Source organism: Neodothiora populina, assembly GCF_041146345.1.
Source record: "Neodothiora populina strain CPC 39397 chromosome Unknown canker_contig_8, whole genome shotgun sequence".
Lineage (NCBI taxonomy): Eukaryota > Fungi > Ascomycota > Dothideomycetes > Dothideales > Dothioraceae > Neodothiora > Neodothiora populina.
In genome coordinates, this window is record NW_027191411.1 from 1,952,663 (window position 1) to 1,980,018 (window position 27,356).

The 27,356-nt window shown below is 50.9% G+C and overlaps 10 protein-coding genes across 12 annotated transcripts; 7 read left to right on the forward strand and 3 right to left on the reverse strand.

The window, feature by feature from the left end:
• Positions 1 to 758: 758 nt before the first annotated feature.
• On the forward strand, positions 759 to 1,499 carry AAFC00_007110 (uncharacterized protein; the record flags this gene model as incomplete). The annotated part of the gene is made up of 1 exon (XM_069347173.1): positions 759 to 1,499. One exon carries the CDS (start codon positions 759 to 761, stop codon positions 1,497 to 1,499), a length of 741 nt encoding a protein of 246 aa, XP_069200046.1.
• A 10-nt stretch (positions 1,500 to 1,509) lies between these two features.
• AAFC00_007111 (uncharacterized protein) lies at positions 1,510 to 3,617 on the reverse strand (the record flags this gene model as incomplete). Of its 3 annotated transcripts, none has more annotated exons than XM_069347174.1 (2): positions 1,510 to 2,513; positions 2,576 to 3,617. In XM_069347174.1, the coding sequence occupies 2 exons, from the start codon at positions 3,615 to 3,617 to the stop codon at positions 1,510 to 1,512; spliced, it is 2,046 nt and encodes a 681-aa protein (XP_069200048.1). The 3 variants fall into 3 exon arrangements, with proteins under 3 accessions (XP_069200048.1, XP_069200049.1, XP_069200047.1); XM_069348589.1 differs by having other exon boundaries at positions 2,576 to 3,590; XM_069347855.1 differs by having other exon boundaries at positions 2,576 to 3,431.
• Positions 3,618 to 7,976: 4,359 nt separating this feature from the next.
• AAFC00_007112 (uncharacterized protein) lies at positions 7,977 to 9,177 on the forward strand (the record flags this gene model as incomplete). Its single annotated transcript, XM_069347175.1, has 4 exons — positions 7,977 to 8,135; positions 8,268 to 8,411; positions 8,499 to 8,584; positions 8,715 to 9,177. 4 exons carry the CDS (start codon positions 7,977 to 7,979, stop codon positions 9,175 to 9,177), a joined length of 852 nt encoding a protein of 283 aa, XP_069200050.1.
• A 314-nt stretch (positions 9,178 to 9,491) lies between these two features.
• On the reverse strand, positions 9,492 to 11,365 carry AAFC00_007113 (uncharacterized protein; the record flags this gene model as incomplete). Its single annotated transcript, XM_069347176.1, has 4 exons — positions 9,492 to 9,626; positions 9,687 to 10,440; positions 10,507 to 10,993; positions 11,065 to 11,365. 4 exons carry the CDS (start codon positions 11,363 to 11,365, stop codon positions 9,492 to 9,494), a joined length of 1,677 nt encoding a protein of 558 aa, XP_069200051.1.
• A 627-nt stretch (positions 11,366 to 11,992) lies between these two features.
• On the forward strand, positions 11,993 to 14,972 carry AAFC00_007114 (uncharacterized protein; the record flags this gene model as incomplete). The annotated part of the gene is made up of 7 exons (XM_069347177.1): positions 11,993 to 12,213; positions 12,517 to 13,077; positions 13,207 to 13,725; positions 13,781 to 13,922; positions 13,976 to 14,055; positions 14,110 to 14,183; positions 14,239 to 14,972. 7 exons carry the CDS (start codon positions 11,993 to 11,995, stop codon positions 14,970 to 14,972), a joined length of 2,331 nt encoding a protein of 776 aa, XP_069200052.1.
• A 2,152-nt stretch (positions 14,973 to 17,124) lies between these two features.
• Positions 17,125 to 17,934, forward strand: AAFC00_007115 (uncharacterized protein; the record flags this gene model as incomplete). The annotated part of the gene is made up of 2 exons (XM_069348391.1): positions 17,125 to 17,845; positions 17,897 to 17,934. 2 exons carry the CDS (start codon positions 17,125 to 17,127, stop codon positions 17,932 to 17,934), a joined length of 759 nt encoding a protein of 252 aa, XP_069200053.1.
• Positions 17,935 to 19,283: 1,349 nt separating this feature from the next.
• On the forward strand, positions 19,284 to 20,988 carry AAFC00_007116 (uncharacterized protein; the record flags this gene model as incomplete). Its single annotated transcript, XM_069347178.1, has 2 exons — positions 19,284 to 20,775; positions 20,834 to 20,988. 2 exons carry the CDS (start codon positions 19,284 to 19,286, stop codon positions 20,986 to 20,988), a joined length of 1,647 nt encoding a protein of 548 aa, XP_069200054.1.
• A 473-nt stretch (positions 20,989 to 21,461) lies between these two features.
• Positions 21,462 to 22,990, forward strand: AAFC00_007117 (uncharacterized protein; the record flags this gene model as incomplete). Its single annotated transcript, XM_069348392.1, has 3 exons — positions 21,462 to 21,705; positions 21,790 to 22,059; positions 22,110 to 22,990. 3 exons carry the CDS (start codon positions 21,462 to 21,464, stop codon positions 22,988 to 22,990), a joined length of 1,395 nt encoding a protein of 464 aa, XP_069200055.1.
• Positions 22,991 to 23,187: 197 nt separating this feature from the next.
• Positions 23,188 to 24,247, reverse strand: AAFC00_007118 (uncharacterized protein; the record flags this gene model as incomplete). Its single annotated transcript, XM_069347179.1, has 2 exons — positions 23,188 to 24,105; positions 24,161 to 24,247. 2 exons carry the CDS (start codon positions 24,245 to 24,247, stop codon positions 23,188 to 23,190), a joined length of 1,005 nt encoding a protein of 334 aa, XP_069200056.1.
• Positions 24,248 to 25,480: 1,233 nt separating this feature from the next.
• On the forward strand, positions 25,481 to 27,159 carry AAFC00_007119 (uncharacterized protein; the record flags this gene model as incomplete). Its single annotated transcript, XM_069347180.1, has 4 exons — positions 25,481 to 26,028; positions 26,085 to 26,165; positions 26,220 to 26,634; positions 26,686 to 27,159. 4 exons carry the CDS (start codon positions 25,481 to 25,483, stop codon positions 27,157 to 27,159), a joined length of 1,518 nt encoding a protein of 505 aa, XP_069200057.1.
• Between the last annotated feature and the right edge of the window lie 197 nt (positions 27,160 to 27,356).

A 27,356-nucleotide genomic window follows, 5' to 3' on the forward strand; every position in this document is an offset into this window, starting at 1 on the left:
ACCGGCAGAGAAGGGAGATGATCGAACGAGGCTCTCTCTTTCTGTTTCTTTCTTGTGAGTATATTAGAGACAGAGAGTAAAGGCAGAGATGGCCGAGGATATCGTCGGATCAAGAGTTTCGTAGCGTCGGATCAAGAGAAGAAAAAGAAGAGAAAGAGAAGAGAGTGACAGGCAGGACTCTTGCAATAAGTCTTGTGACGTGTTGGGTCTGTGTGAGAATGAAGGATATGGTACTGATCAAATCAATTCCTGCCCAAATACAGTCAACTCAACTCAAGCGCGTCTGAAGTCTGAACAAAGAAACAAGGGTTCGCTCTGCTTATCGCTGGCCCGATAAGAGCCCCGCCCTCAAGGTTGTCAGCATTATCCGTCATGACTCGTATAGGCTTCTGTCATCCTGTCATCCTGTCACCACATCACGGCATGCAGACGAAAAGGTCGCATCCATGACTCGTGTGACAACTACCCCTCCGTGTGCCTCGGCGCTCCGTTCCTGCCCCTTACGGCAAGGCACAGAGTGTGTCGCAACTGCTGTTTTGGTGCCGTAGTTGCAATTCATGGCTTCTTCATCATGTCCTTTCTTCTTCTCCTTCTTTCTTTCTCCTAGCTCGGCCAAGTCAACATGAAACATCCGTCATCATCATCATCATCATCATCATCATCATCATCAGCACCATCAGCACCATCAGCACCATCAGCACCATCAGCACCATCAGCACCACCATCACCATCACTTTCATCATCGACAAATCATAAGCATGGATGAAGTAGACGCAATCGTCACCTTCCGCTCCTTCACCACCACCTTCACCGACTTCCTCTGCGTCGCCATCCACACCATCCTCTACGAACGCTCCATCTACCCCGAGACCAGCTTCCTGTCTGCTCGCAAATACAACTTCGCCGTGCGTCAGAACCGCCATCCCAGAGTCTGCGCCTACGTCCTCGATGCCGTCGCTGCAGTCGAGGCGGAATTGCTCAAGGGCAGCGTCGACCGCGTCGTCGTCGTCATCTACGACAAACACGACACTCCGCTCGAGCGATTCGTCTTTGACGTCTCCTTCTTTCCCTATGTCCCACCCGAGCACCAGGCCACCCCTCTGCGTCAGGCCCAGGCCCAGCAGGACGAAGGTGTCTTCATCCTGCCTCTTGTCGATCTCCAGGAGCAGCTGAGGGCCACAATGGTCAAACTCACCACTTGCTCCTCTCGTCTCAGGCCGCTTCCGCCGAACAGCGAGTGCACCTTTGCTGTCGCCATCGAACTCAAGGAGGACTCTCGAGAACCGCCTGTCGGTCATCCGCAGCCGTGGATCCCCGTGCAGCCTCGGCTAGGCAAAGGCAAAGAGAAAGAGAAGGCCATGGACACCAGCGCCGCCAACGACGCCCAAGCCCGCACTGTCCCGCTGCGTGCCGTTGAGGCTGGCTACATGGTCTTCGAGTCATGGATAGAAGAAGCAAAGGCTAAATTCGACACGCCCGTCTCGAGCGCTGAGGACTGAATCATCACAATCACAGATAGGTTCCCTGGAGAAAGCACCCCATGTCGTCCCACACCACCTCGCAGTCCTTGGGCGAAAACCGCTCTGTCCAGGGGAACCGCCGCAGAAAACTCTCAAAGCTTTTCACATCGCCAATCTGTAACACAGCCCTCGTGTCGTTGAGCTGGCTGAGAAGACGACGTGCCGCGAGTTCGTCCTTGACGCCCCCTGTCAACCTCCTGACCACGCTCTGCGCCACCGACAAGACCCACAACAGCGACTCGAGCGACTCGATCGACCCATTCGCCGCCACCCACTCCTCCGTCAGCGGCAACGGTGTGCAACACTGCCGCGGTGTCGATGCCATGGCGAGACTATCGTACAATCGACGCAGTATCCGTCGTTGCGACGTTGACTGCCATGTATGATAAGGGAACCGCATGCAAGAGTTGGCAAATGCTTGTGCTGCAAGCACCATTGTGAAGAGCGGGTTGAAGCTGGCTTGCCTGGTGTTGTTGTTGTTGTTTTTGTTGTTGTTGTTGTTGTGGTCTTGCTGCTCGAAGAAGATTGTGCTCATGTGATACTCGATCCAATACATGACGCCCTCCAGTGCGTTGACATCCTCGGGCGCGGGTTCGTCCAGATCACACAGTTGTGTCATCTCATGCAGCTTGATGAAGAGATCGTGCAGCTCCGCCTTCTGTGTCGTTGTGTACATGGGGTGACTCGGTAATAGCTTCATCGTCTGCTGGGCACCATGTTTTGCCACTTGCCGGATCCGGGCATTTGACTCTGGGTATGGATATCTGTGTATGAACGGCAGCATCGGCCTCCGGTCATAGCCCCTCGCAGCCGTCAGCCGGAGATCGTTCCTGACGATGAATCGAAACGCCGTTCTGTCAATTTGAGACAGGGCATCCTTTTCTGTCACCAATCGAACGATGGAATCCATGTGCATCTGGGCGGCATCCAGTCCTTCGTCGTGCAACGCCAGTCCCACGAGACAAGACATCAAGACCACGAGGCGGATGTTTGCTGCCATGCCATCAGTCACTCTCTTCGCAAAGTCAAGCGAAAGCGGGTAGTCAACGGCTTACCTTGCGGTTCCTTCCGGACAAGTGCAGAGGTCTGTACTTTGTGGTGCAGATAGTTCGCTTTGTCTTTCCTGCCCGTGATGTACGCTCTCTTGGCCTCGATCAAACAGATCAGACCATGCAAGTGCGCCTTGTCGGAAAGTGCGATCCACCAGTAGGCCAGCATCCGCCGTTTCACCATGTGCTCCACTGCGGGTATTCGAACCACCGCCGCCTTCGCTGCCGCTGCATCCTCGTGCACCGTGTTCTGGAAATGCCACCATGCGAGGCGATCGGTATGGAGATCGGTCAACGGCAGACATGCGAAAGGGTCGAAACGGTGCGACTGTAGCGAACGCGGGTCGAAGGTCAGTGAGACACTGTGGGCCGCTTCCATCTCTTCTTGTTTGACTGGTGGTTGGGCATAACTGCTGCACTCGGTCTGCGTTGAAGTCGAACGCATCATGACATTTTCCGAGTATGTCGAGATGGTCGAGTACGGTGATGCAATGGAAAGAGGTGTCAAGTACGAATCCGCCGCATGACTTGTCGATATGCCGTCCACGTCGACGGCATTTGTGTTGGTACTGATGATGGATGCCGCAGGAGTCAGAGCCTCGGTGACGGATCCCGACGAGTACTGCTGGCGCGCTTGCTCCTCCTTAGGAAGCTGCTGAACCACGGAGTCATGCCGTTCGACACCTCGATTGTCACTTTGGCTCTTCCGCCTCTTCTGCTGCTGCTGCTCCTGCCGCTCCTGCCGCTCCTGCTGCTCCTGCTGCTCCTGCTGCTGAGCCGCCCTCCTGTGCCCAGCATCGCGGTCGCAGCCCTGCTTCTCGCCCAACATCCTCCGTCGCTGCTGCTGTTGTGCTTGCTGCATTTGTTGTCTGCTGCAGTTCTTCTTCCGTACATGATTATGCATGACGTGTTGCCGCACTTCTCGCTTCACCCGCCCTCGCTGGGCGGCTACCTTGGGATCCTCATTGACGTTGATGAAGTGAAACAGGAGAGGCTGTGGGACCAGTTTTACTTCTGGCATCCCAGGCAATCTTGTGTTGTTGGTCATCTGTGCTCTTCTCTGGTCCGTGGTTATGCTGTAAGATCGCTGTCCGCGAAGATATCCGGATGCTTGGATCGATTCGAGGACGGAAGATAGCCAGAAAGTCAAGAAACAACGAGTACAACTGTTTGCTCGGTGGTATGCAAGGCCGCGGAGACACAAAGGCGCCGTGGCAGAGGGGCTTGCTTTTACTTGCGAGCGGGCGACCAGTGATCGGGGCCAAACGACTTCTCAGCTATGCGTCAGATAGGCTCGCTACGCTGCCTGCTACTAGTCCGAAGCGAAAGGTGAGGAGAGTTGTAAATATAGTAGGGTAGCGGGCGCGACACATGAATACTAATTCTAGTCAGTCGCCAGCGTTGCACATGTATTGTATAGACTAGAGAGGCGCTGGAGTCGTTGCACAAACGAAGAAGGGTGACGAGGATAGGTAATGTGACAATGAGTATAATATGATATGTAATCCTGGGGAGGAGTGGGGGAGGGACAAGGTACAGGGTCTCCCAAGGCGCAGTGATGCAAAAGGCAAGGTAGGTATGGCAAGGTGAGGTAAGGTTAGGTAGCTCGAGGATACCTAAGATCGGGCAGGTAGGTACAGCTTGAGCGGTACCTGTTCTGCTGTAAGCACCTTAAATAGGCAGACTAGACTAGTGTATTGTGCCTACTCGATGACCAAGACATGGAGAAGGGGATGAGAAGAGGAAGACAGAAGAAGGGAAAGAAGGTCCCGAGACGTGACAGATGCCCTTGGCCTGGTGCCCTGCATGTTGGCGACTGTCTAACCATTATCTTGGACACGGCAGTGTGCTACTGTACCACCGTGCTCCAGTTGAGTACATGGTGCGACTACCGGTCAATAGATAAGGCGAGATACCTTGGGCAAAGCAGTCGGTTGCAGCAGCATGCGGCACGCCAGCCAGCCATTCCCGTCAGTGTCGTCCTGTACACTACTTGCATCTTAAGCGATGAACTCTTTTCTGGCCCTACGGTATAGTGGTACCGTAGTTTATTGCCATGTGAGCAGGTGGATCCAAGGTCCACTTCTACTTCCTTCTGTACCTTTGCTATTACAACCACGCGGGCAGCCTTGGATATAGTAGGTACATGTCCCATGTCCATTCAATAAGCGAGCATCATACTGTATCGTACTATATTGTACCTTGCCTCTCTTGCTGCACCGACACCTTTCCTCACGGCATCCCATCGCCCTACCTCCCAGCACGTTCGGACTTTTGCTTCGGGTAAGGATTAGGTAGGGTAAAGTAGTTACTCTTTCTTAGCGTGTCATCTAGTCCCTTCACCAGAGAGTCTAGCTTCGGGGCGCCTGAACCCAGTCGTATCCTAAATCTACGATTTGTTTCCGCAGTCATGTCTACTCACCGCGTACCATGTGCGCTTGAGTACAGTATCTCGAATAATGACAATCTCACACCATAAACTTTGTCAATTAAATGTTTGAATTGAGGTGCTGCTAGTTGGAAAGAGGAATCCGGTCTCGTCCCGACAACGGAACATTGCGCACGGCTGACTGATTCTTGCGACACAAGCAGATGAACCACACCACCGGGCGACACAGCCGCGGAATGCATCCTATTCATGCATGCATGACCGTTCCCTAAGGTACCTGCCCTCCATCCTATTCAACTCTTTCTGTGGTTGTTCTAGTCTCGTTCCAGCGACATTTTGGAACGTGCTCTGGTTCAGGCAACACAAGTGTCCTGACCTTGCCTTAAGATAGCTTCTTACTTGTTCGGTATGCACACCGGGCTCTCGCTACGGCTCCTGTTGACAGCAATCCCGTGCGCGACTTGGCTTTTGGCTTGCTAAATCCTCCGTTAGCATTACTATTGGTGAGAAGGTACCCCGGTCGAAGATGAGTCATTCTGTGCCGGCCAAGGTACAGGGGTATCATTGCAGACATTGCCGTGAACGTTGCATAGGCAACTTTCGTCATCGCGAGCAAGGCGTGGCTCTGGCGGCCCGCGCCCAGCACAAGTGGTCTATACCATCCAAGAGACCACATTAGCTAGGTAGGTACCGTAGCTGCACCTCTATCCACTCCACGAGTCTGACTGACTACCGTCCCCGCCTTGCAGGGAGCTCAGAAATTTCGGCGCCGGATCACGTACATGTACATGCACACATCAGGCACGGCATGAGTCTCTTCAAAACAATTCGGCGATGACGTCTATTTCAGGCAGGGATATCAGGCAACACACTTCATACCTGGTTAGTCATATTCTCCGATCGCATGGAAAAGACCTTCTTCGTTTCATTAGTCTGTTGCACGAACTGCAACTGCAGACGGGATGTGTCTAATCATGACACTGGGACGCCTGAACTTCTAATCTCGATATACCTTTCCAACATCATCATCATCATTATCATCATCATAATCATCCCTCATCTTTTCTCATTGGCTTACCTACTCGCTGAACCCGCCGCCGGGCTCCGGATAACGTTTGTGGTGTAAGAAAGGTTAGGAGAATAAGAGTAAGCGTGGGCTTTATCGCTGTTGTCCTAGCCGGCCCCGAATTTGGACGAGACGCCATTGATTACTCGGCTCGAGAAACAAGAGGTGGTCAGGCTGACCGCATGTTCGACCGCCTCTGTTGGTGTCGTGTGTGTATCGGTAGGATTCATCCATCTCACCGGATCGGTCTGGACTTCTCTCAAGTTATTCCTTTCGGAACAATATCTCGATCTCGTCTTTCTACAGAACCAATGACCTTTGCTACTTTTTCGCTTTACACTCCGAAGTAAGTAAGCAAGCAAGATGACAGTGCTCTATGCCCATGTCGATGCATGTTACTGCGAAAGGATCAGGCAACTATATTGAGCAGAAATCGCGTGAAGGATGCCCTCGCAATGACTACCCTACCTCTACGTTGACTGTTGAAACTTGACGGGGCAGTGCTCGATAGATTGCGGTCGGTTGTTCAATCGGTCTCCTACGCACGTACTCAAGGAAGACGGCAGGTCGTCAAGCGAAGATAATTACAGTAGGTGTCACCGGACGACGAATCGAAGGGCTGCCTGATGTTTGTGTTCTACCTTACGCCCGTACTACCAACCCCCACTCTTTCATTCTATGTCGGCTCTGGAGGATAGTACTTTATATTGGCTCGGGTTGGATAGGGTATTGCGGAAGATAGCCGCACATAGCTTAATCCGACTGTTTGGTTCATGGGTGCGCAAATGTTCATTTGGCTCACGAGCTACCTTGCTTCCTCAGGTATATAAAAGAGCTCTACGCAGTGGCGCCGTCCGCGCAAGGCTTGATATCAGTCCTGAACATACGGTTCTCACTATACTAGAATCATGTCGGGTTTTGAAGGGCTGCGCTACCCTGTCACAAAATTGAGAAATGAATTGGTGAGTATAGACGATGTCGGAAAAGCATTAATACCAGTGCTAGCCATTCATTTATAATGCGCCTTTGGTCGTAGAAGAACCCCCGAGCAATCTTAGCCTACAAGCGAATTACAGAACAAGGTACCCACACTGACTCGGCCGCGACATGTTCTTGCTATCCACATAAAGAGGCGCCACCACTCCACATCCTGTAGTACGGAAAGATAGCTTATCACCACTCCCAGTCTGGTGGATCTGCCGCGTCCTTACTCGGAGAATCCCCCCTGCATCGGTATTGCTGGTTGATATTGCTGGCGTTGACATTGATGCGATGCCATGCCTGGTGAAAACAACAAGTCGATGCTACACTCCTACCTGCTCATGCGAGCAGGTTACATTCGTCAATCACAGCTGAATATGCCACATGAAAGTCAAGACGGTCAGTCATTGTCACAGCAATCATTGCTCAAGGGAAGACAGTCTCTGCTTCTCTTTGGTAGCTCACTGTTCGGATTCAACTACCATTGTAGACATTACCTGCGAATTTCCATTTAGAGCTCCAGCGTCGCGGCATCGTTGTACGCAGCGAACGGCTTCAAGGCGTCGTAGATGAACGTAGATGAGACTTCATACTTTGAAACACTCGGTGATCACGGCAATGATCAGAAGACGAGAAGCAATCGGACACAACAAAATATCGAGATCTTATATGTGACGGACCTGCAAAATCATATATACAAGCATGGCGTGACACTACGCGAGGAGAGAGCACCGGCGATATCGTAACGACCGACGGGCAAGCTTTCCGTTTAGCCGCATGAATCGCTTGCTTGGGGTCAGCCAGGGCAACTTAAACAACCTTCGTAACGATTATATCATGAGTATTGATTTGTATACACGTTCTTCGTCATCTGTATCACTTTACCCGTGTCAGTAGTAACGCTATCATTTTTGACTTGGACGTATTTCGTTTGTATTACTGCGCTGTTTCCGTCGTGCTAGCCGGCCAAGATGTCCAAGTTGTCACAGCCACTCAAATCGCTGATAAGCGCTTCACATGCTCGGCCGAACACCACGCCTGCACCGAAGAACATCAAGTCGTTGTTCCAGAGTGTTGCGCAAAGTGCCCAGACGAAGAATGTCGGGACTCCAGCATGGCTGACGATTGCCGTAAGTCTCTCCCACGGCAGTTCGCAGTCTCTTTGATTCACATGAGATAATGCTATGCGATGATGTCCTGTCCATGTCATGATTATTACAACAATTGAGCGGATTCCGTATACTGATTCAGATTGATCGCAGACTGCCACATCAATGACGCTGAACTCGCCCGAGTCGATGTTGGAACTGTACCACACTGCCGTGGCGTCGTCGGACTCTGCTGGACCGGTAGGCACTGCCGAGTTCATGCGTGAGGTCGGGTTGAAGTGCATGTGTATCAATGGCGTGAGTATATTTCCCTGTATTTCTCTCTCCACTGTCTACGTGAGTGGGCGGGAAACAATGTCACTGTCGGCTGATCAGATGGATCAGGTGCCTCGTGTGATCAATACATTGGGTGGTTTCCGAGCTGGTCTCCCCGAGGATGTCGTCAAAGGACTATCAACGACCGTTACGAGGTGAGTGCCTACCTTGACACAATATGTCTCCATTTCCAAATCGTCTTGTGGCTGGTGAGCTCGGTATTACTACGGAATCACAAAGTGTGGCAAAACAAATCTTCAAGAAACTGATCACTCCATAAAAAAGACAACTCAACACATCCAACATCGAAGCCGTGACATCTCGCGGCGCCCAACTTTGGAAATCAATCTACAACCCGTTGCACGACAAGCTCTTCGCCAAACTCGGCGACTCGCATCCGAACCTGCCCGTCTACATCCTCGAAGCCGAATATGGCGCTCTGCTGGCCGACCCTTCACCCAACATGCCCGGCCCATGGAAGGTCGGGCGCGTGCTGACGAGCATGATGGCCGTTTCATGCCTGCGCAGTCAGACTGGTGTCGGCCCGCAAGTCACGAGTCATGTTTTCGGACTCCGCAAGGCCTACGCGGATGGCTCTGCCAAGGCCGAGGATGAAGTGAAAGGTGGTGAGTGGTTGGCTAGCGACGAGGGTAGTACGTGGTTGTTGGAGACTGTGGATAGGATCAGTGGTGCTATTGCTGAGGGACAGGGTACCACATTCGCGCCAGGGATTAGAGCTAAGCTTTAAGGAGATTTGAGAAGGAAGTCATGTGTCTGTAATGGTGGCATTGTTGACTGCGGTAGACCATGACCAATCTTGAATGTAATCTGTAGATAGATGAGACAGACGTTCGAGTGCGACTTGGACAGAGCTTTAGCATTCAGTGTGGTAGGATTGGGGACTCGATAACTGAACTGCTAACATAGCGATGTTTACAAAAGTGTTTGCGAAAGTGTTTTTATTCCTTTTTTTATTCTCCATATTTGATCTTCTATTATATTTATTGTTTGTGCTCAAGCGAACGCCTATCCTACTTGCAAGAGACTGCTAGTAGTCCAAACCTAGTCCATGGTCAAAAGGTCCTTGCTGACCTCGAACCTGGCATCCGTCTTCTCTTTGATCTCATCAACGGTGACTCCAGGAGCCAACTCGGTGAGCGTCAAGCCTCCGTTCTGGCGGTCGACTTGGAAAACACACTACAAATCGCCACATGTCAGTCGAAAGGTCACGAGGAAGCAGGAAAAAACAAAACTTACGAGGTCGGTGATGATGGTGCTCACGACTCTGGCACCAGTCAGAGGCAGACTGCACTCCTGCACGACCTTGGAGCGGCCGTACTTGTCCTGGTGGTCAGTGAGACAAACGATCTTGGTCTGGTCGGGGTTCGACACGAGATCCATAGCGCCACCCATTCCCTTGAGCACCTTGCCGGGGATCATGAAGTTGGCCAAGTCACCGTTTGCGCTGACCTGCAGGGCACCAAGCATGGAGACGTCGACGTGGCCGCCACGGATCATGGCGAACGACTCGGCAGAGTCAAAGGTCGAGCCGCCGGGGACAATGGTGACGGTTTCCTTGCCGGCATTGATCAAGTCGGCATCGACCTCGTCTTCGGTCGGGTAGGGGCCCATGCCGAGAAGACCGTTCTCCGACTGGATCCAGACCTTGGTCTCAGGGTCCAAGAAGGAAGGTGCGAGGGTGGGCATGCCGACGCCGAGGTTGACGTACATGCCGTGCTTGAGCTCGCGGGCGGCGCGCTTGGCGATTCTCTCTCTTCGCACAATGGCCGCCGACTTGTCCGACGAGTCGCTCTTTGCGCCCTCGGGCTCGCGCGTCTTCTTGATTTCTACAGTCTTGTTGGCTGTGGCGGGCACGATGCGGTTGATGTAGATTCCGGGAAGGTGCACGTCGTCGGGGTGGATGCTGCCGAGAGGGACAATTTCCTCGGCTTCGACGATGCTGATCTTGGCGGCTTTGGCGACAAGGACACCGAAGGCTTGAGTGGTGTAGCTGTTGTAAATTGGTCAGTCTGTCCATGTGGAGCACAATGGTCAGAATTCGTCTTTTATCACGTACCGGAAGCGGCAGTTTCCTGCCTCATCGACCTTCCATGCTCTCAAGATACCGACATCACCCTGGATGGCGTGCTCCATGTTGTATTTCTTGCCGTTGAACTCTCTGGTCTCGCGCTTGTTGCCGTATTCGAGCACTGTAAGCTCCTTGGAGCCATCCTTGGCTGGGCCGAGTCTGACAGGAATCTCGCCAGTCTCGATCTGAGTGTTGACGCCAGTGGGAGTGTAGAAGGCGGGAATGCCAGCACCTCCGCATCGGATTCTCTCGGCGAGAGTTCCCTGAGGGCACAGTTCAATTGCAATCTCTCCGGCGTAGTATTTTGACTCGAGCGCCTTGTTGTTTCCGAGGTATGACTGAATCATCTTGGTGATTTGACCAGACTTCACCAGCGATGCCAGGCCGCCGTCTCCGGCACCTGCATTATTTGATACTGCAGTGAGGTTGTTCAGTGATTGAGGGCCTCTACGCGCTAATGCTTGGATGACGGTCTCTATGGAAGCAGGGTTGTTCAGTAATTTGTTTCTAGGCTCGGTAATCGGTTTCGGATGAGCATCTCCTTACCAGCCACTCCGCAAAGGCCGAATCCTGATGACAGAATCGTAGAGCCACTCTGGATGTCTGCCACAGCCTCGTCGGCGTCCTTGAAAAGCTTCGACCTTGCTCGGTCTTGTGTGGGCGCGACATCCTGACTCTGCTTCTTGATCGAGGCAGCAGTGCTTCCTAGCCTCCGTCCGGTGGTGTTGTAGAAGTAACTTGCTTTGTTGGTACAGGTTGCGCGAGGAACTTGCAGGCTGTTCCTTAAAACTACTGTGACTCTGGCACCAGCTGCCAAACGCGGCATTGTTCGAGACAGAGAAGCCATAATCTACAAAAAGAACAGAGCAGAAGTGGAGATTTGGAAAATGCGAAAAGGACTGATGTTCTAGAAAAGAGCAATGGCTGTGAGGAAGAGCCCACCAGAAGCCAGTCAATTATAAAACATACGCATCGGCTATCGTTCGGATGCTTCGAATGACGTTTCCGTGTGCCCGTCTTCGGCCTGAACAGACAATAGCAGCGGACCCAAGGCGGCGAGAGCGGCAGAGGACTCTGGGGGCGATTTGGGGGAGAGTGCTCTGGGATGTGCCCGTACCTTAATTTGCGCGCCCGGCAGAAAAAGCGTTGCACTGTGCTCTCCACCCAAGGATCACCTCCGTGGGCATAATGTCCTCGTCCTTCATCGGAAGCTCTCCTTGCCGGTGCCACAGATGACCACAGAGACCAATACCGCAGACTAGTCTCCACTACTCCATAACTTTGCGGGTGGTTTCGTGGAGTCACGCGCAACATCAGTCAGTTGTGCACGAAAAGAGTAGCGCGCACAAGTACTGTACTCGTTGCCCTGCTGTAACCCTTTTAGAGCGACCGGTCATAGTTTCTTCGCCGTGCCAATCCGATTCGGCCACTTAATCAACGCCCGATCTCATGAGCGGCAGCGACAAAGTTCAGAATGGTTGATATGCAGCAAGGCATGACTCCGTCGCCTGACGTACACGCGCCACCTAGCGACATTGCGGCGAGTACGAAGCAGGCAGCCTGCCTATCCTGTAGAGCTATCAAGATCAAGTGCGCACGTGGTGTCGGGTCTGCTGCGTGTAGTAGGTGCTCGAGTAAGGGGCTCAAGTGTGAAACTCCAGACTATCGCATTGGCAGGCGGAAAGGAGTACCCAAGTAAGCCCAAAGACCTTGTCACTTGTCGTCAGCTACAGTTGTCGTCTCTTGGTGCATTCCCTTCTCCTCGAGGCAAGGCGTTGAGATACGTCTATGTCTGGAGAAGCGCCGAGGAAGCTACCTATGTATAGCGCCGAGTCTTGAACCCAAGATGGCATTGACATGTGCAATCTTGTGGGTGCAGCGCGCCGGCGTTGAAAAATTCCCATTGGCGTCTTGTTCACATACCTTATGTTATAATGCAACTACAAGCCCATAGCGACTACCAACACAGCCTAAACTAACAAACGCTTCCCCTCGCAGTAAACGCAGAGGACTGGACAAGGCAATCCACCAGCTTGAGCAAGCCCTCACCGATGCCAAGACCAATGCGGATAATGCAGGTCAAGACAGTGTTACTGCCGTCCGTCTTCAGCAGCTCTTGGGAGAGGTCGGGTCTATAGTTCAAAGGGAGCCCAAGGGCCAGACTGTCTCTTCACCAGCTAGCCACAGTACAGGTAGTACCTTTCCAGTCGTAGCAACGCCGAACCCGGAGCCTTCCCGTACGACCACCAGTTCACCAATCCTCGCTCGACATCGAGACGATGCGGCGGAACGCCTGGTCATCGAGGATGCGGAGAATCCTCTGCAACTCCTTGCTCATGCCACAGAGCATTGCTTGCCACTCAGTCCGCTCGCTCAGCATCAGAAGTGGCCTTCGAGTGTCACTGCTAGATCAACGAACGAGTACCAGAACAACAGAGCCGAGGATGTCTTACGAGTCTTCTTCGGGGCCTCAAGAGTTAATCTAGATATAGGACCCGCTCTGGATCCAATCAGTCTTGGCTTTGTAACGTTAAGGGAGGCTGAAGAGCTCGTCACTTAGTAAGTTCTGCTCAAGGTCGTCAGCGATGTGGCAAAAAGACGAGTCTAATCCCATAAGGACGGGCTGCCACTCAACGACAGACCATCATCACCTGATTCCACGGTCAAATAATCTGACAAATTGTATAGTTTCCACGACAATCTGGGACTTACAAGATGGGGTTTAGACCCGGCGATCCACACGACAAACTTTCTTAGACAGCGCTCAGCATTCCTTTTCACCACGGTCATGTTTGTCTCATCCAAATTCATTCCCACTGCTGGCGCACTATGTACAAGGCTTGCAGCGCATTGCAAGGCTTTGGCCCATCACGTCATGAACAATCGTAACAGATCTGTGGAGATAGTCGTCGCTTTCATGTTCAATGTTCCATGGCTACCCGCTGGAGAGCAGTGGGAAGATGACGAGGGAAGCTCGTTCCTTGCCAACGCACTGTCTATCGCCCTCGACCTATCTTTAGACAAGGCTATCGCTTCCCCATCTGACATCCAATCGCATCAGGGCTTAACAAGCCGCGATGTTGTCAATGCTCGGAAGGCGCTAGCCCTCGATGGATTCGACTCCGTTGATCCGACATCCGTTCTAGGTCGGAGACTGCTGCGCCGTCGAGAAAGGGTGTGGCTGTCGCTGTTTATCCTCGACAGAGGGTAGTGTTCCCCACACAGCACGCGAGATTCGAACCATGGCTAATACTCCTCCAAGATTTTGTATGGCTCGCGAGCGACGCTCCTTGTTCCCTCTAGACACTCCATTGCTGAGCCGTTGCAACGATTGGCATCTGTCTGACATCGCAGCTCCAGCTGACAGTTCACTCATATCCATTGTTGTCATAAGAAGGAATCTAGTAAGTTGAACTGAGCATCATGCTACACGGCTTGTCGATTGACGCTTATGCAGACTGGACTCATCGTCAGTGCCAAAGGACTATGTGATTCTTACAACCCCGAAGCAGATGATGGTACTGCTGTCGCTGAATCGTAAGGACTCCCTCTATGTGCTAGTCGCGGATTGGCAACTGACCATGTTACCAGGATTCGTGACATGATCGAGACCTACATTGAGGATTGGTATGCTACGTGGGGTCCAGTTGTTGCTGACTGGAATGGTACGGGTTCTTTCGGATCTCGGCGCTCCCTTCTTCACTAACATCGTATCGATAGAAAACCAGCTGCCTCCATATGTCGAAATACTCGGCTGTCATACACGTCTGTCCTTCTACGGTCTGGTTATGAATTACCCTACCGCTCCGGCGGAAGTTCATAGATTCTTTCGCGTTGGAGGTCTTTCGGCGAGCATTAACGTGATGCGAATAGCCTGCAAAGGCGAGGCCCTCTGGAAGTCAGTGCCGAACAATACCATAGTTATGGTCGCTTTTGCAGCTTGCTTGGCTCTGCGCCTGAGCAATACACAAATCGAAAGCAATCCGGGCATCGCGCAAAGTGTGCGAAGCCTAGTACACCAGACCGCGGACGTCTTCCACAGGATCGGATCCTTTCCAGCACACAGACAGGGTGCTTCCGTCCTGTATGCATTGCTGTTAAGAGCAATGATAAAGAAGTATCATCCTGAAGCGCAATCACCTGATACAGGCCTAGAGCCTTCGAAACGTGTAGCAATGCCGAGTGGTCCAATTCCGGAGGCTATTGCATCACACGGAGGCCCATGGTACGGCCCCAACATGGACCACACAGTCTATCGAGGAGGCTACGTTTCCCCTGTCGATTCGTCGCAGCCGTTCAGTCAGGCTCCTCCTTTTGCTGATATGTCTGATCTTGAGTTTTCACAAGCTTTGAAGACTGTTGAAAGCGAGCTTTATGCCTCCGAAGGCACGATACCCCCTGAGTGGTGGAACAACTTCGACTGGCTGACTTGGGACGATCGATTGAATCAATGATCTTGGCAGTATGAAGCGTTTTGTCTTTCCTTATACGACCGCATGCCATGCCCTCATGCCATTCACGAAAATACGTTTTATCCTGTGTAGGATATCTCGTCTTGATGACTCCTAATTATTGATTACTCAATGTCACTGAGCCTTGTATTCGCGATTGCCGACCTGGAAAGGGGCCAGTCAAGTCGAGTTGTATTCATCCATAATCGCTTTGTGTTACCTATTTATCTGACCAACGACACCGCAATCTATGCCACAATTTCGATTCAGCATCAATGCAATAGACGACTCAGCTTCGCTTGAACTTAGCAACAAGTAGGTTGTGTGCATTCCGGTCCTAATCCCTGTGACATGCTATTGCCTCTTCGCCCCTATCTTGCGATCATCATATGCCTTTGGCCAGGGTCTCCCTCTCGCCATTTCTTGGCATGATTTCGCTTTTCCGGAACATGTCGGAAAAGCCAGATTGTGCCACTATACTTTTCCGACATCGATCATTCTCACCACAGTAATCGGTATACTGAACGACCCTGACATATACTCCACTCAGCTAGTGTGAGAGCATCACTAGCGTACGTTCATTTGATTGGTCATATTAAACAGATCTTCTGTCTCCAAAACACGTATGACACCACAGCCGACTTTTTCGAGAATCTCATTGGAGAAAGCGGTCAGCCAACGCGACGCACGTAGAAGGTCGAAAGTCACTAGAGCTTGCGATAGTTGCAAGTCGAAGAAGAAGAGATGCACCGGTGACTTTCCGTGTGCAACTTGTCGTAGATTGGGTAAATCATGTACGTACGATGCCACATATAATCGGGGTATCGTGGGACCGCCATCCCCAGCGCCTTCTGCTGTGGGTCGTGGGTCGTCAGGTATAGATAGGATTATGGACCGGTGGGACGTGGCTCGGTCCAACGCAGTAACGAGTGAGGAGGATACTGCTATAGGCACATCGTTGCGAACAAATATGCAAACTACGGCAAATCGCAGCAGGAGCCCAGTCCTGCGTGCGTCACCAGCGTTGGGACAAGCACCGGTCGAATCAGCGGAGACCGACCAGCTAGCCGGACAATACCATGGACCAACTTCAGCTCATTTCTTCCTAGGCCGAGCTTGGAGACCACTTGAACAGCACAGCTCACCTGCAACCCCAGCTCAAACTGATGTCGATGGTGCGACTTCGATATTTGCGTTTGGAGATCGTACATTTCCTCACGCTGACGGTTCACGACCCGCTTGGCCCTCAGATGCTGCTGCGAGCGAATTCATACGAGTCTATTTTGAGTACGCGAGTCCCACTTATCGCATACTCCATCGAGCTACCACGGAGAAATGGGTCAATCAAATGCACGAAGCACGACATAATAGATCGAAACAGGTACTCTCCACCGCTACTGAAGCCGTCGTTTTCCTGATTTTTGCCACCTCGCTTATGTATCGAATCGACGCAGACGGTAATGTTCAAGACGCTGATGAAAACAATTGGAAAGAAAGCGAGCAATATTACGCGGAAGCCCAACGACTGTTGGATCATGAAACTGGTGCTCCGTCACTCGAGTCTGTTCAAGCACGCTTCCTCATCGTGCTTTGGCTACTTAGTACTTCGAGAATGAATCAAGCTTGGTTTTCTCACGGGACCATGGTTCAGCTGATTCTAGCAATGGGACTACATCGTTCAAGGGCAGAATCGAGTGCGTCGACGGAAGATGCACAATGCAAAGTCAAGCGCGAGTGTCAGAGACGAACGCTGTGGTGCTCTTACTCGCTTGACAAATATATCAGTTTGATCCTTGGACGCCCTAGTCTGCTTCGATTAGAAGACATCGATCAACCTCTTCCGTCGCATGTAAATGACGAAGATCTTATGACAGATAAAGCAATCACAAGGCCAGGTAGAGACTGCGTCATGACTGCACCTGTTATGTCCGCGTTGCTTGCTCAGATTCTTGCCCGATCATTCCGCGATCAATATGCAATCACCGGCATATCCGACCGTCAACAGATCGAGGCGTCCATGACCCGGATTGACGAATTGACAGCATGGCAGGCTATGCTTCCTCCTTTCCTTTCAGGAGCAGTGCATGCTAGTAGCCTGATCCCGGGGTTCCGAAGACAACACACGGTCGTACGCCTAGCTTACGCGCACTCGACCATGTTTGTCACTCGTCCCTTACTGTTACGAGACTACAGTCAAGTCGTTCCAGAGTACGAAAGTGCATACAGTGATCAGATAGTGAGATGTCTAAGAGCTGCACTGGATGCAATTGATACAGTCATGGGTTCAGTATCCGAGACTCCACTATTTCCTCATTTCTGGCACTCGCAATACGCCACTTTCAATGCTCTATCTATCATCTACATATTCCTCATCCAAGTAAGTAAGGGACGCATTCCGATCGACAATCTGAGAGCCCTGGGTCGCGGTCTCGACGAAGTAGAACTATTCAAGCTTGCGGAAGTCTCCCAGCAGCACCTCGCCAAAGCCACCGCTAGGAATGCGCCTGCGTGGAGGTATAGTGTTATCCTGGAAGGCCTGCGAAATGAGGTCCGACGTCTGATGAGGACCGCCTCGGGCCCGACTCGCAACACTTCACAGGACCCTGGCGGAGCTATGGAAGCAGTTGCAGCCAGTCGCTACTCGGCCGGACCTTTGGATAGCATCCCGAACAGTAGCAGTACGGTGGACCTGGATACCCAGCTCACCGGAGGTGACTTGTCAAATCAATCGACAGTGTATTCAGCCATAGGTGGAGCGGTCAATGCGAGCATAGAAGAGGTTTATGGACTCAACCCTCTCGGTGACTTTACGACAGATACAGGAGACCTGAATTTTAGTCTCGATTTCTGGCCGCAACTCGACAGTCTACCTCTATGTAAGTCAGGTATGGTGCGCAAAACACATCAGTTAGGCTGATTTTTGATAGCATATCTTGGTCACAACCATGGTGAGCCAGGCATGTGAAGCCACTCGGCTTCTCTAGCCTCGGCAGTCCTTCTCAGTACGCCTATTATGTCTACATTTATTGATGGCTTGAGTTGAAAGAGATAACGAGGAGCATTTCCAGGATGTGATTCAGGTACGTTTCGAAGTCTTCCTTGTAATGATGAAACGGTGCCGCCCCGTGGTCCATAGCGCAAAGTTAGTATAGAGTGAGCTATGCAAGGCACTAGACGCTGTTAACAATCTTCAACACCGTAAATCGCCCACTCACTACTTGTAGCAGCTATATCGCTTATAATTTCAGTGGATATGAAGAGACCTCAGCCCGCCTCCCGCCATGCTTCCTCTTAATCGTACGTTTACACTGGCGCCAGCTCTCCGAATATCGGGAGGTGGGCTTTCCGCCATCCTAGTTCAGAGCTTACAGTAGACAGGATTGCTGAAAGGGTCAAGACTCAACCGAACAGCCTGTTCAAACTTCGAATTCTCAACGAACCGCTGGCATCTCGTTGTTGTGATGACTTCTGGATAGCTGCGTTCCGGCCAATACTAGGTATGAATTCGACGAATAAAGTAAGGGACACATCCGATGAGCGTGCGAGTCTGTATCGCTGCAGAGCTGCCAAGATACACAGCCAGGTCTACGGATATCGACAAACCGTCCAGCTGGATCAATCCACGACTTGGCATGCTTGGGTGATCTCGCAAACAGACGCCAAGCAAGGGTTTGATTATCTGATCCTCTAAGGATCTGCCACGTGGGGTTAGAGCGTCGTTGACCCCCAAGCCCAAGTTTGATCAGCGGCGCATGCGGCCAAGACAACTCTCGGCTATCGCATCCCCACTAGTCGAAAAGCGGAGTAAATCATGGAGTTCAGAGGAATTCTTCTCTCGATCTGGTCGCCAACAAGTAGAGAGGACCAATAGGGGCGATTATCGACCTGCAATGAGCTCTTGTGCGAAGCTGTGGTGCTGCTCTTTAGATGCGGATCGCGGAATGAGTGTGTCTCGCCGAAGCAATGCAGCATAATTAACGGCCTTCATTACCAAGCTCCAGCAATTATCGATCGCGCAAACCGTACCATTGATTCATCTTTCCTTCTTTATACTCCCAACATGGCGTAGACCGAACGAGTTTTACAAACCAAGAGCATTTGTATCATTTCCTTAGCCTTGTGTGAAGCTTAACCTACCAATGTCTCATCTAGCGCGATGCATACACGTGGACCTGGGCTTGGTGCCTCCCAGATCCAGACTCAGCTAAGTAGGAGTCCGACATCGCTCATAAATGTATATAAAAGCCATAGGTCTCTCAGGAGAGTGTAATCTTTGGACCAATTGCAGGCCTGGACAACTTTCTCTTCATAACCATGAAATTATCTACAATAATATCAGCGCTTGCATTGGCGCCATCGGCGTTTGGATTGTCAACCTCGCCAACAGTGAAGATAAACAATGGAACCATCTTAGGAAGACATCTCCCCGAGTATGACCAGGATCTTTTCTTGGGTATCCCATTTGCTCAGCCTCCGACCGGCGAACTTCGCTTCAATCTACCGAAAGCCATCAACGAGACGTGGAAGGAGCCTTTTAATGCAACAGAATATGGCCCAATCTGTCTTCAATTTCCTACGACACCTCCACTGGGACTTCCTCAAAGCGAAGACTGCCTTTCCCTAAACATCGTCAGACCAGCCAACATCAGCAGTGACGCACGCTTACCAGTGCTTGTGTACCTCTATGGAGGAGGCTTCCATGAGGGAGGTAGCGCAGATGGCAGTTACAACACCTCGTTCTTGGTCAAGAACTCTGTACAGATGAGACAGCCTGTCATCATGGTAACTCTGAACTATCGCCTGTCAGGCTTCGGACTTCTCGCTGGTGAAATTATGAAGAACCAGGGCTTGGCAAACATTGCACTGCACGATCAACGAATGGCGTTTCAATGGATACAAGACAATATCGGTGCCTTTGGCGGCGACAACAACAAGGTCACCATTCAAGGCGAATCAGCAGGAGCTATATCTGTCGGATATCATCTTTTAGCTTACAACGGTCGAGACGATGGTCTCTTCCAAGCTGCTATCTGTCAGAGCGGTGGACCATGGTTTTTCGCTGCGTATACATCCACCGAGGACCAGGACAAGGCCTTTCAAACACTGTTGAATGCCACAGACTGTACGAATGCTGTCGATCCGGTCTCCTGCCTCCGAGCTGCACCGTTAGACATCTTGAACGCGACTATGTTCAAGCTGGATTTCCTTCCTATCGTCGATGGTGGAATAATACCCACTTACAACTCAGTCGCGTTGAAGAGAGGCAATTTCGTCAAAGTTCCGCTTCTTATCGGATCGAATACGGACGATGGTTCGCTTTTCGCAGGCTTTGGTACCAACACGACAGAAGAGTTTCGTGCATTTGTGAAGTCTAACGGATACGTCAAAGTAGCAGACAATGAGACAGTCGACCTCATGGTGGAAGCTTATCCTTATATCGCGAATGAGAGCATGACTCTTCCGGCTCCGTATGGAGATCAGGTTTCGCGAGCAAGAACGTATACCGGAGACGTGTACTTTACTGCTGGACGACGCTTTGCATGCGAGCAATGGACGGACTACGGAGTACCATGCTACAGCTACCGCTTCGATACCTATCCTTTGGTGGTGGATCCTCTTTTGCTTGGTGTTGCTCATTTTGAAGAGGTGGCCTTTGTTTTCAACAACATCATCGGCACAGGACGACTAACTAGCGCATTTGAGACCAATGAAACATCTATAAGACAGCGCTATGAAGACTTGAGTCAGGTCATGAGTCAGATGTGGCTGAGCTTCGCTAGCACGCACGATCCTAACAATCACAGAGGTATGTCGATAGGACACACGCATGTACGTAATGGATTGAATGCTAACATATACTCCAGTCAAGTCTTTTTCGCCCCACTGGCCAAGGTACGACATCGAACAGCCACAAAACATTGTATTGAACGCAACTGCTGGCAGTTGGGTCGAGAATGATGACTACCGCAAGGAGGGTATGAGACTTCTTGTCGAGCGGGCTTTGAGCTTCTATCGCTAGTACATTTTTCCATTATATCAAGAATTTTCAGTTTTAAAGTCAGGGCATGTGATCAATATACACATACACTTGCGCCTGATTCCTCTCTGGTCAGCTATACACCATTAGTTCTTAGGTGTCGCGACCTAATGCGCAAACTCTTCAGCTTTCGCAATGAAATTCAAAATCACGACCGAGTCGAAGCCGATGACAGTGCACTCGATGATAGAGAGCAATAATAAGTCTTTTACGAGTAAACACTCACATGCAGGACCAGGCAATAGGATGTGCTTGGAGTCAAGGTCGACCTTAGGGTAGGTATAGCAGATGTTGCCCTTCTTGGCGTTATTCCTCATTAAGCTTTCGCGCCCTATGTCAAGATGTCAAACATGCTAAAGAAGGTGTTCAACATAAATATCAAAATTACCCTACCTTGTCTTATTCTCGAGTCTCTGAATAAGTGAGTAAAGCTTTCCAAAGGGTGATCATCAGCTATGTCTAGTACAACTGCGACGACTGGACTTGGAGTGGAAGAAGGTCTAGACACTCATCCCTCGTGGACGCCAGTGATTGAACCTCTTACTATTGTCGATGGACAACATGTCAATGAGGAACATGTCAACGAGGAACATGTCAATGAACAACATGTCAATGATCAAAGCCTAGAACGGACAGACGGGGGTTACTCAGCCTGGAGGTTCCTGTGTGCTGCATTCGTGTTTGAAGCCGTACTTTGGGGTAAGCTAGCTTGTCCAGTCTGTATCAAGTCATGCGTTCAGATTAGGATCCAGTGACTCAATGATTAATGTTCTTTGGCAACAGGATTCCCACTCTCCTTTGGTATCTTCCAGGACTACTACACACGTCTTCCACAGTTCTCACAAAGCCCTTACATTACGTATATCGGCACAATCTCAACTGGAATAACATACATAGGAGCACCGCTGATGTTGCCATTCATTGGACGATACCCGAAGTATCAACGACATATGATCTGGGGCGGTTGGGTGTTATGTATCTGTGGCCTTCTAGCAGGCTCGTTTGCCGATACCGCTACTGGCTTGATAATGACACAGGGCGTCTTGTATGGCAGTAAGTACATAACCGTCTTCGAAACTCGACCGGCGTTGACGAAACTGCAGCTGGCTATCTCATTGTATTCTACCCCATCGTGAGTATGATGAATGAGTGGTGGGTTGCTCGTCGTGGTTTTGCTTGGGGAATCATGCTTGGTGCATCGGGTGCCTCCGGTGTGGTCTTTCCATTCATAATCCAGTCGTTGCTCGCGAGGTATGGCTACAAGACAACCCTGGGATCGTTGACAGTGGCGACTACAATCTTGACAGGTCCGCTTCTTCCACTGTTCAAGAAACGCCTCCCACCTCCTCAGACCATAGTCACAACTAGAACGGACTGGGCCTTTTTGAGGAAGCCACTTTTCTGGCTCTATGTAGTGTCTACGGTTGCGCAAAGCCTCGGATTCTATCTACCAGCGCTATATCTGCCGTCATACGCTTCATCAATCGGGTCGGACTCCAGAAAAGGCGCTTTGCTCCTCGCACTGATGAGTGTTACCCAAGTCCTTGGCCAATTGACATATGGATATCTCTCAGATGGTCGTGTATCGCTCAATCTGCTTCTGCTGTCCTCGTCTGCTGTCGCTGCCATCTCTTCGTTCACACTTTGGGGGCTGGCACGATCGTTGCCACCTCTGGTTTGCTTTGGCCTCGTCTATGGCTTCTTTGCATATTCTTACATGGCAATGAGAGTACGTATGGGTACCATGGTCAGTCCAGATCCGACCGCAGCGATGACTCCTTTCTCCATCTTTTCTTTTGCTCAAGGAATCGGCAACATACTCGCAGGCCCAATCAGTGCAAGTTTGTTGAGTTCTATGACCGACCTGAGCGACTATGGTTATCACAGATATAAAGGGATCATTGTGTTCACAGGATCGGCGATGGTACTCAGTGTTTTAATCATTGGATCATCATATGTGAAGATATTGCGGCAGAGACTCTAAGCCCTCGAACGTCAAACAAGGAACTCCTCACCCGCACATCGCGCATCTATCTAGGTCTATGTACAGCACTCTATTTTGCTGGGAGAAATATTTTCGGATCGATTCATCTAGAACATGTCCGATGAACATGTCAAAAGTTGGCAGTACAACGACACGCTGAAGGCCGTACCGTGCTTGTCGAGGCATTATGTTGCCTTTCATTCTTCATCTCGAGTCAATCGAAACATACGGATGCTGTTGATCCAGGCAGAGGTCATCACATCATCGACGGGAATATGCTTCAGGCCAGCTACAACAAATGCAACTTGGCTTATCGCACAACTCTCATTGCGATCTTTGACCATGCACTCCATCTGATGTTTATCTCTCTTTTTACTGGCTGGCAAGGGAAATGAATTGGTTAGATAACGTCTCGCCACTTCTGAGCTCGGGGGAATCAGACCCCAGGGCGCATCGGTCTCGATCTGCAACTTCGCCAAGGGAAGAGCACGAATCATCTCTAAAGAGTCTTTGTCGCGGAAACTGAAACCGTTCACACTGATCTCGAAGCCCATATTTGTGAGAATTCCCATCTGTGCCTTGGTTCCGACAAAGGAGTGCACCAATCCTCCGCGAGGTAGTCTGGGCAGATAAGGCGTGATCACCGCGGCAAAATCATCGAAGGCTGCTCGACAATGAAGGAAAAGAGGCAGATCGAATCCATTCGACACAAACACATCGAGTTGTGCCTCGAAAGCGCGTAACTGCGCATCTTTCGGTGCGCGTTCTAGATGATCATAGTCGAGTCCGAGTTCTCCGAAAGCTACCAAGAGTGTCGAGGGCTCCGCCAACAGATCTCGGACAACACTCGTGAGCTGAGCATAATATGCGGGGCCTTTGTCTTCAGCCTCTGAAGCATGATATGGGTGGATGCCAACAGTGATGGCACACTGTTGCGGACGCTGACGCGCAATCTGGAGGTTGAAATCGACATCATCCAGGGACATTCCGGTCAGCATGACCTTGTGTACACCAGCCGCAAGTGCACGATCAAGGACAGCAAGGAAATCTGGTTCATGGTATTGTTTGTTGCGATAAATGCCCGCGAACTCCTTCGCTGTTGCAGTGACAGCAACCTACCGGGATGTTGAGCCAACGGAATAAGACTATCGTCTGAGTATTACTACTTACATCTACGAAGCGTGGTGCTTTACCTGAATGTATTGGTGCCGCGACGGGGAAGCCGCTAAGCATATCATCCTTCGAGGTGGTGCTCATTGTATTTAGGACAGCAAATCTCCTCCAGAACTATGAGTCGTTCCGCTCGCTTTCGAAGAGTCAATCCAGTCTTTGTGTCCAATCGCTATCCGCAGTCCATTCTAGAATCCGATGTCGGAGCTTACGGTGTTCGATGCTGCATTTCCACACCGAGCGTAAGTCTTGGTGTTTGAGTCGAACCGCAGCTTAGTAATCTATCTCTCACTGCGGCATGACTCGATGCGCTCAAGCCCAGTGCCTCGCGGCCTTCATGCTTCCACGAGTACAAAGATCCTGTTAGCTTCTGGTAATTTACCATGTTCTATGGAAACTAGATCTTGAGAGTGTTCCTCTCACGACTGCAGAATGTATCAGTCAGGTTCGATCACGAAGACGCGGTCGGTATACATGATCAAGTGGTTGAGCAAGAAGGAGAAATGCCAAGTAACGTGCTGGAACATGCACCATCGGCATCACTGCTTGGCAGCAGTATGACTCTCTCTTGCAAGCGAAATGGCCCTTTGCCACGAGGACAACTCATCGCCAAGCCCCATCGCTACCTCATGCAAGCTCAAGGTCTCGATCCGGTAGATGTCTTCATGAGTTAGTGTTGCGAGGCGCACGGTCTGATCGATTGGTGCAAGCGCGGCCTCGCTTAAGCAAGGAAATTTCTGGAGCAATTAGACTTCTTCCGATAGATCATGCAGCTCCTCCAACCAAGTCACATCATTGTATCCGACAGAGGATGGGGTGCGGGGTACTCCACAGATCGACGACGTTTGTATCGTCACGCATACTTATACTGTGCAGTGGAAATTTGACAGCGGCTACACGCTACGGATCGACGAGGTTATGGTATAATGCGATGGTAGAGTCTTCAGTGGGACTCATTGAATGATTGTTTCCTTGTGACGGATGGACTTCAGAGGAAAGTGCGTGTGCTCTTACTTCCAAGACCGATATTTGTGCCAAGGTAACTTCGGGGTATGTGCCTCGTACCCTGGTCGAATCTTATATCTTACCTTAATCTTTGACCACCAGCACCATGCTTACTTGCTCATGATAAGACGTCTACCGGAGAAACCAGACGCCTTCGTAGTGGGGCTCGTCGGGGAATCATGTCTAGTACGTAATGAGGCTGCACTCGCAGTGAGGCGTATGCTGTGTATATATATCTATTCAAGCCCGTCTACACCTGGACTTGAAACATATCCTCGTGGCTTTCTGTTTATCAGGACAACTTAGCAGAACAACATGTGGCGACCGCTGACTTTTCTACTCTGGGCCATCGTGACAGTCTGCCAGGCTGCACCCGGAAAAGGCAGACATGGCGACTGGGACAAAGGCCTCGTAGTGTACACCTCGTCAGGTGAGGCGCATGGCAAGATCGACTCGGCTTATCCACACGTGCGACAATTCCTGGGCATCCCTTTCGCCCAACCTCCTGTTGGCTCTCTTCGCTGGATGCCCCCACAGCCGCTCCCTCCTTCCGCTGCCAGGACCAAGATCGAAGCAACAAACCTGCCTCCTAGCTGTATTCAATATCTTGGCACAGGCCCGTCACTATACCTTGACGATGTCCTTGAGTTCAACCTGGAAGGTCTGAATCGAACAGGAATCATTAGTGAGGACTGCTTGACGCTTAGCGTCTGGGCGCCAACCGGCAATGACTGTGGACCCGGCTTGCCTGTGTTGCTTTATATCTATGGCGGAGGATTTGAAACCGGAGGCCAGAATGTCCCTTACCAGCTTCCTTCGCAATGGGTAGAGAGAAGTAGAGACCACATCGTGGTTTCATTCAAGTCTGTCGTGTCTTAGCAACGAATATAAATGCATTCCAAATACTCACGTCTCATAGTTATCGGCTGAACATTTTCGGGTTTCCGAACGCGGCAGGCCTTGACGATAAGAACGTCGGTTTGTTGGACCAGCGTCTCGCGTATGTACAAGCCAATCACCGGCTCTGAAGACTGCAAGTTTAACAAAATCTCAGGGTCGAATGGGTTTCGGCGAACATTGCACGGTTCGGTGGGGATCCATCGCGTATCACACTCTGGGGTCAAAGTGCTGGTGGAGCTAGCGTTGACCTCTACAACTATGCTTGGTCCGACGATCCGATTGTTTCATCCCTGATCATGGACTCCGGTAATACCTTCTTGCTGAGCAGTAACGATTTCACACAAAGCAACTTCTCCTTCGTTGCCTCGAGTCTGGGGTGTGGAGGTGTAAATGCGACTGCTGAGCTGGCATGCATGCGAGGACTGAACGCATCTACCATCGAAAATTTCTTGTCGGTGTATCAACAGAATGGCTCTTTGCCTGCGATCAGCTTCGCGCCTATTGCAGATGAGAAAGTTGTGTTCAGCAACTACACATTGCGTGCTTCGCAGGGACATATTTCCAAGATTGTATGTAATCAGCCCTTGCCGGATTGTACCACGTAGCTGACCCCATCACAGCCAGCTATAATGGGTACAAATGCTCAAGACGGAGTACCGTTCGCCCCCTACAACGCTGCTGGTGTCAATCAAACACTTGCGCAAGCCGCATATCTTGCCCTGTTTTTCTGCACCACCACTGAAGCTATCGAGCTCCGACAGCTTGCTGGCGTCCCGACCTATACATACCTCTACTCCGGAAACTTTAGCAACATCTCTCCACGACCATGGATGGGCGCTTATCATTCGTCCGAATTGCCATTGATCTTTGGAACTTATGGAAACTATCGTGGTCCTTCGACCGCCCTGGAAGTAGATACCAGTAAGGCCATGCAAGATGCCTGGCTCACTTTTGCTGCGGATGGGCCTGAGGGACTCAATGGAATTGGCTGGGAAGAATACGTACTTGGCGCTAGTTCTGTACGTGACTTTGGAAATGGTGTCGCTGTGAAGACGACCAGTCTAGCAGCCACGGAAGCCCTTTGTGCTGCTTGATCAGGCACGCTGTGATAACAGCACGCGATCGATTCGACGCAGATTTTGGGCGCGCTTGAGAAGTATCATGATATTGTACAACTCGATCGAAATGGTAGTGGTCGGGCTAGGGCGTACATGACAAGATCCCCAAAAGTCTTTCAGGTATGATTGTGATTCTGACAATCACAAAGTAGCCGACCCAGATCTGCGAAGAT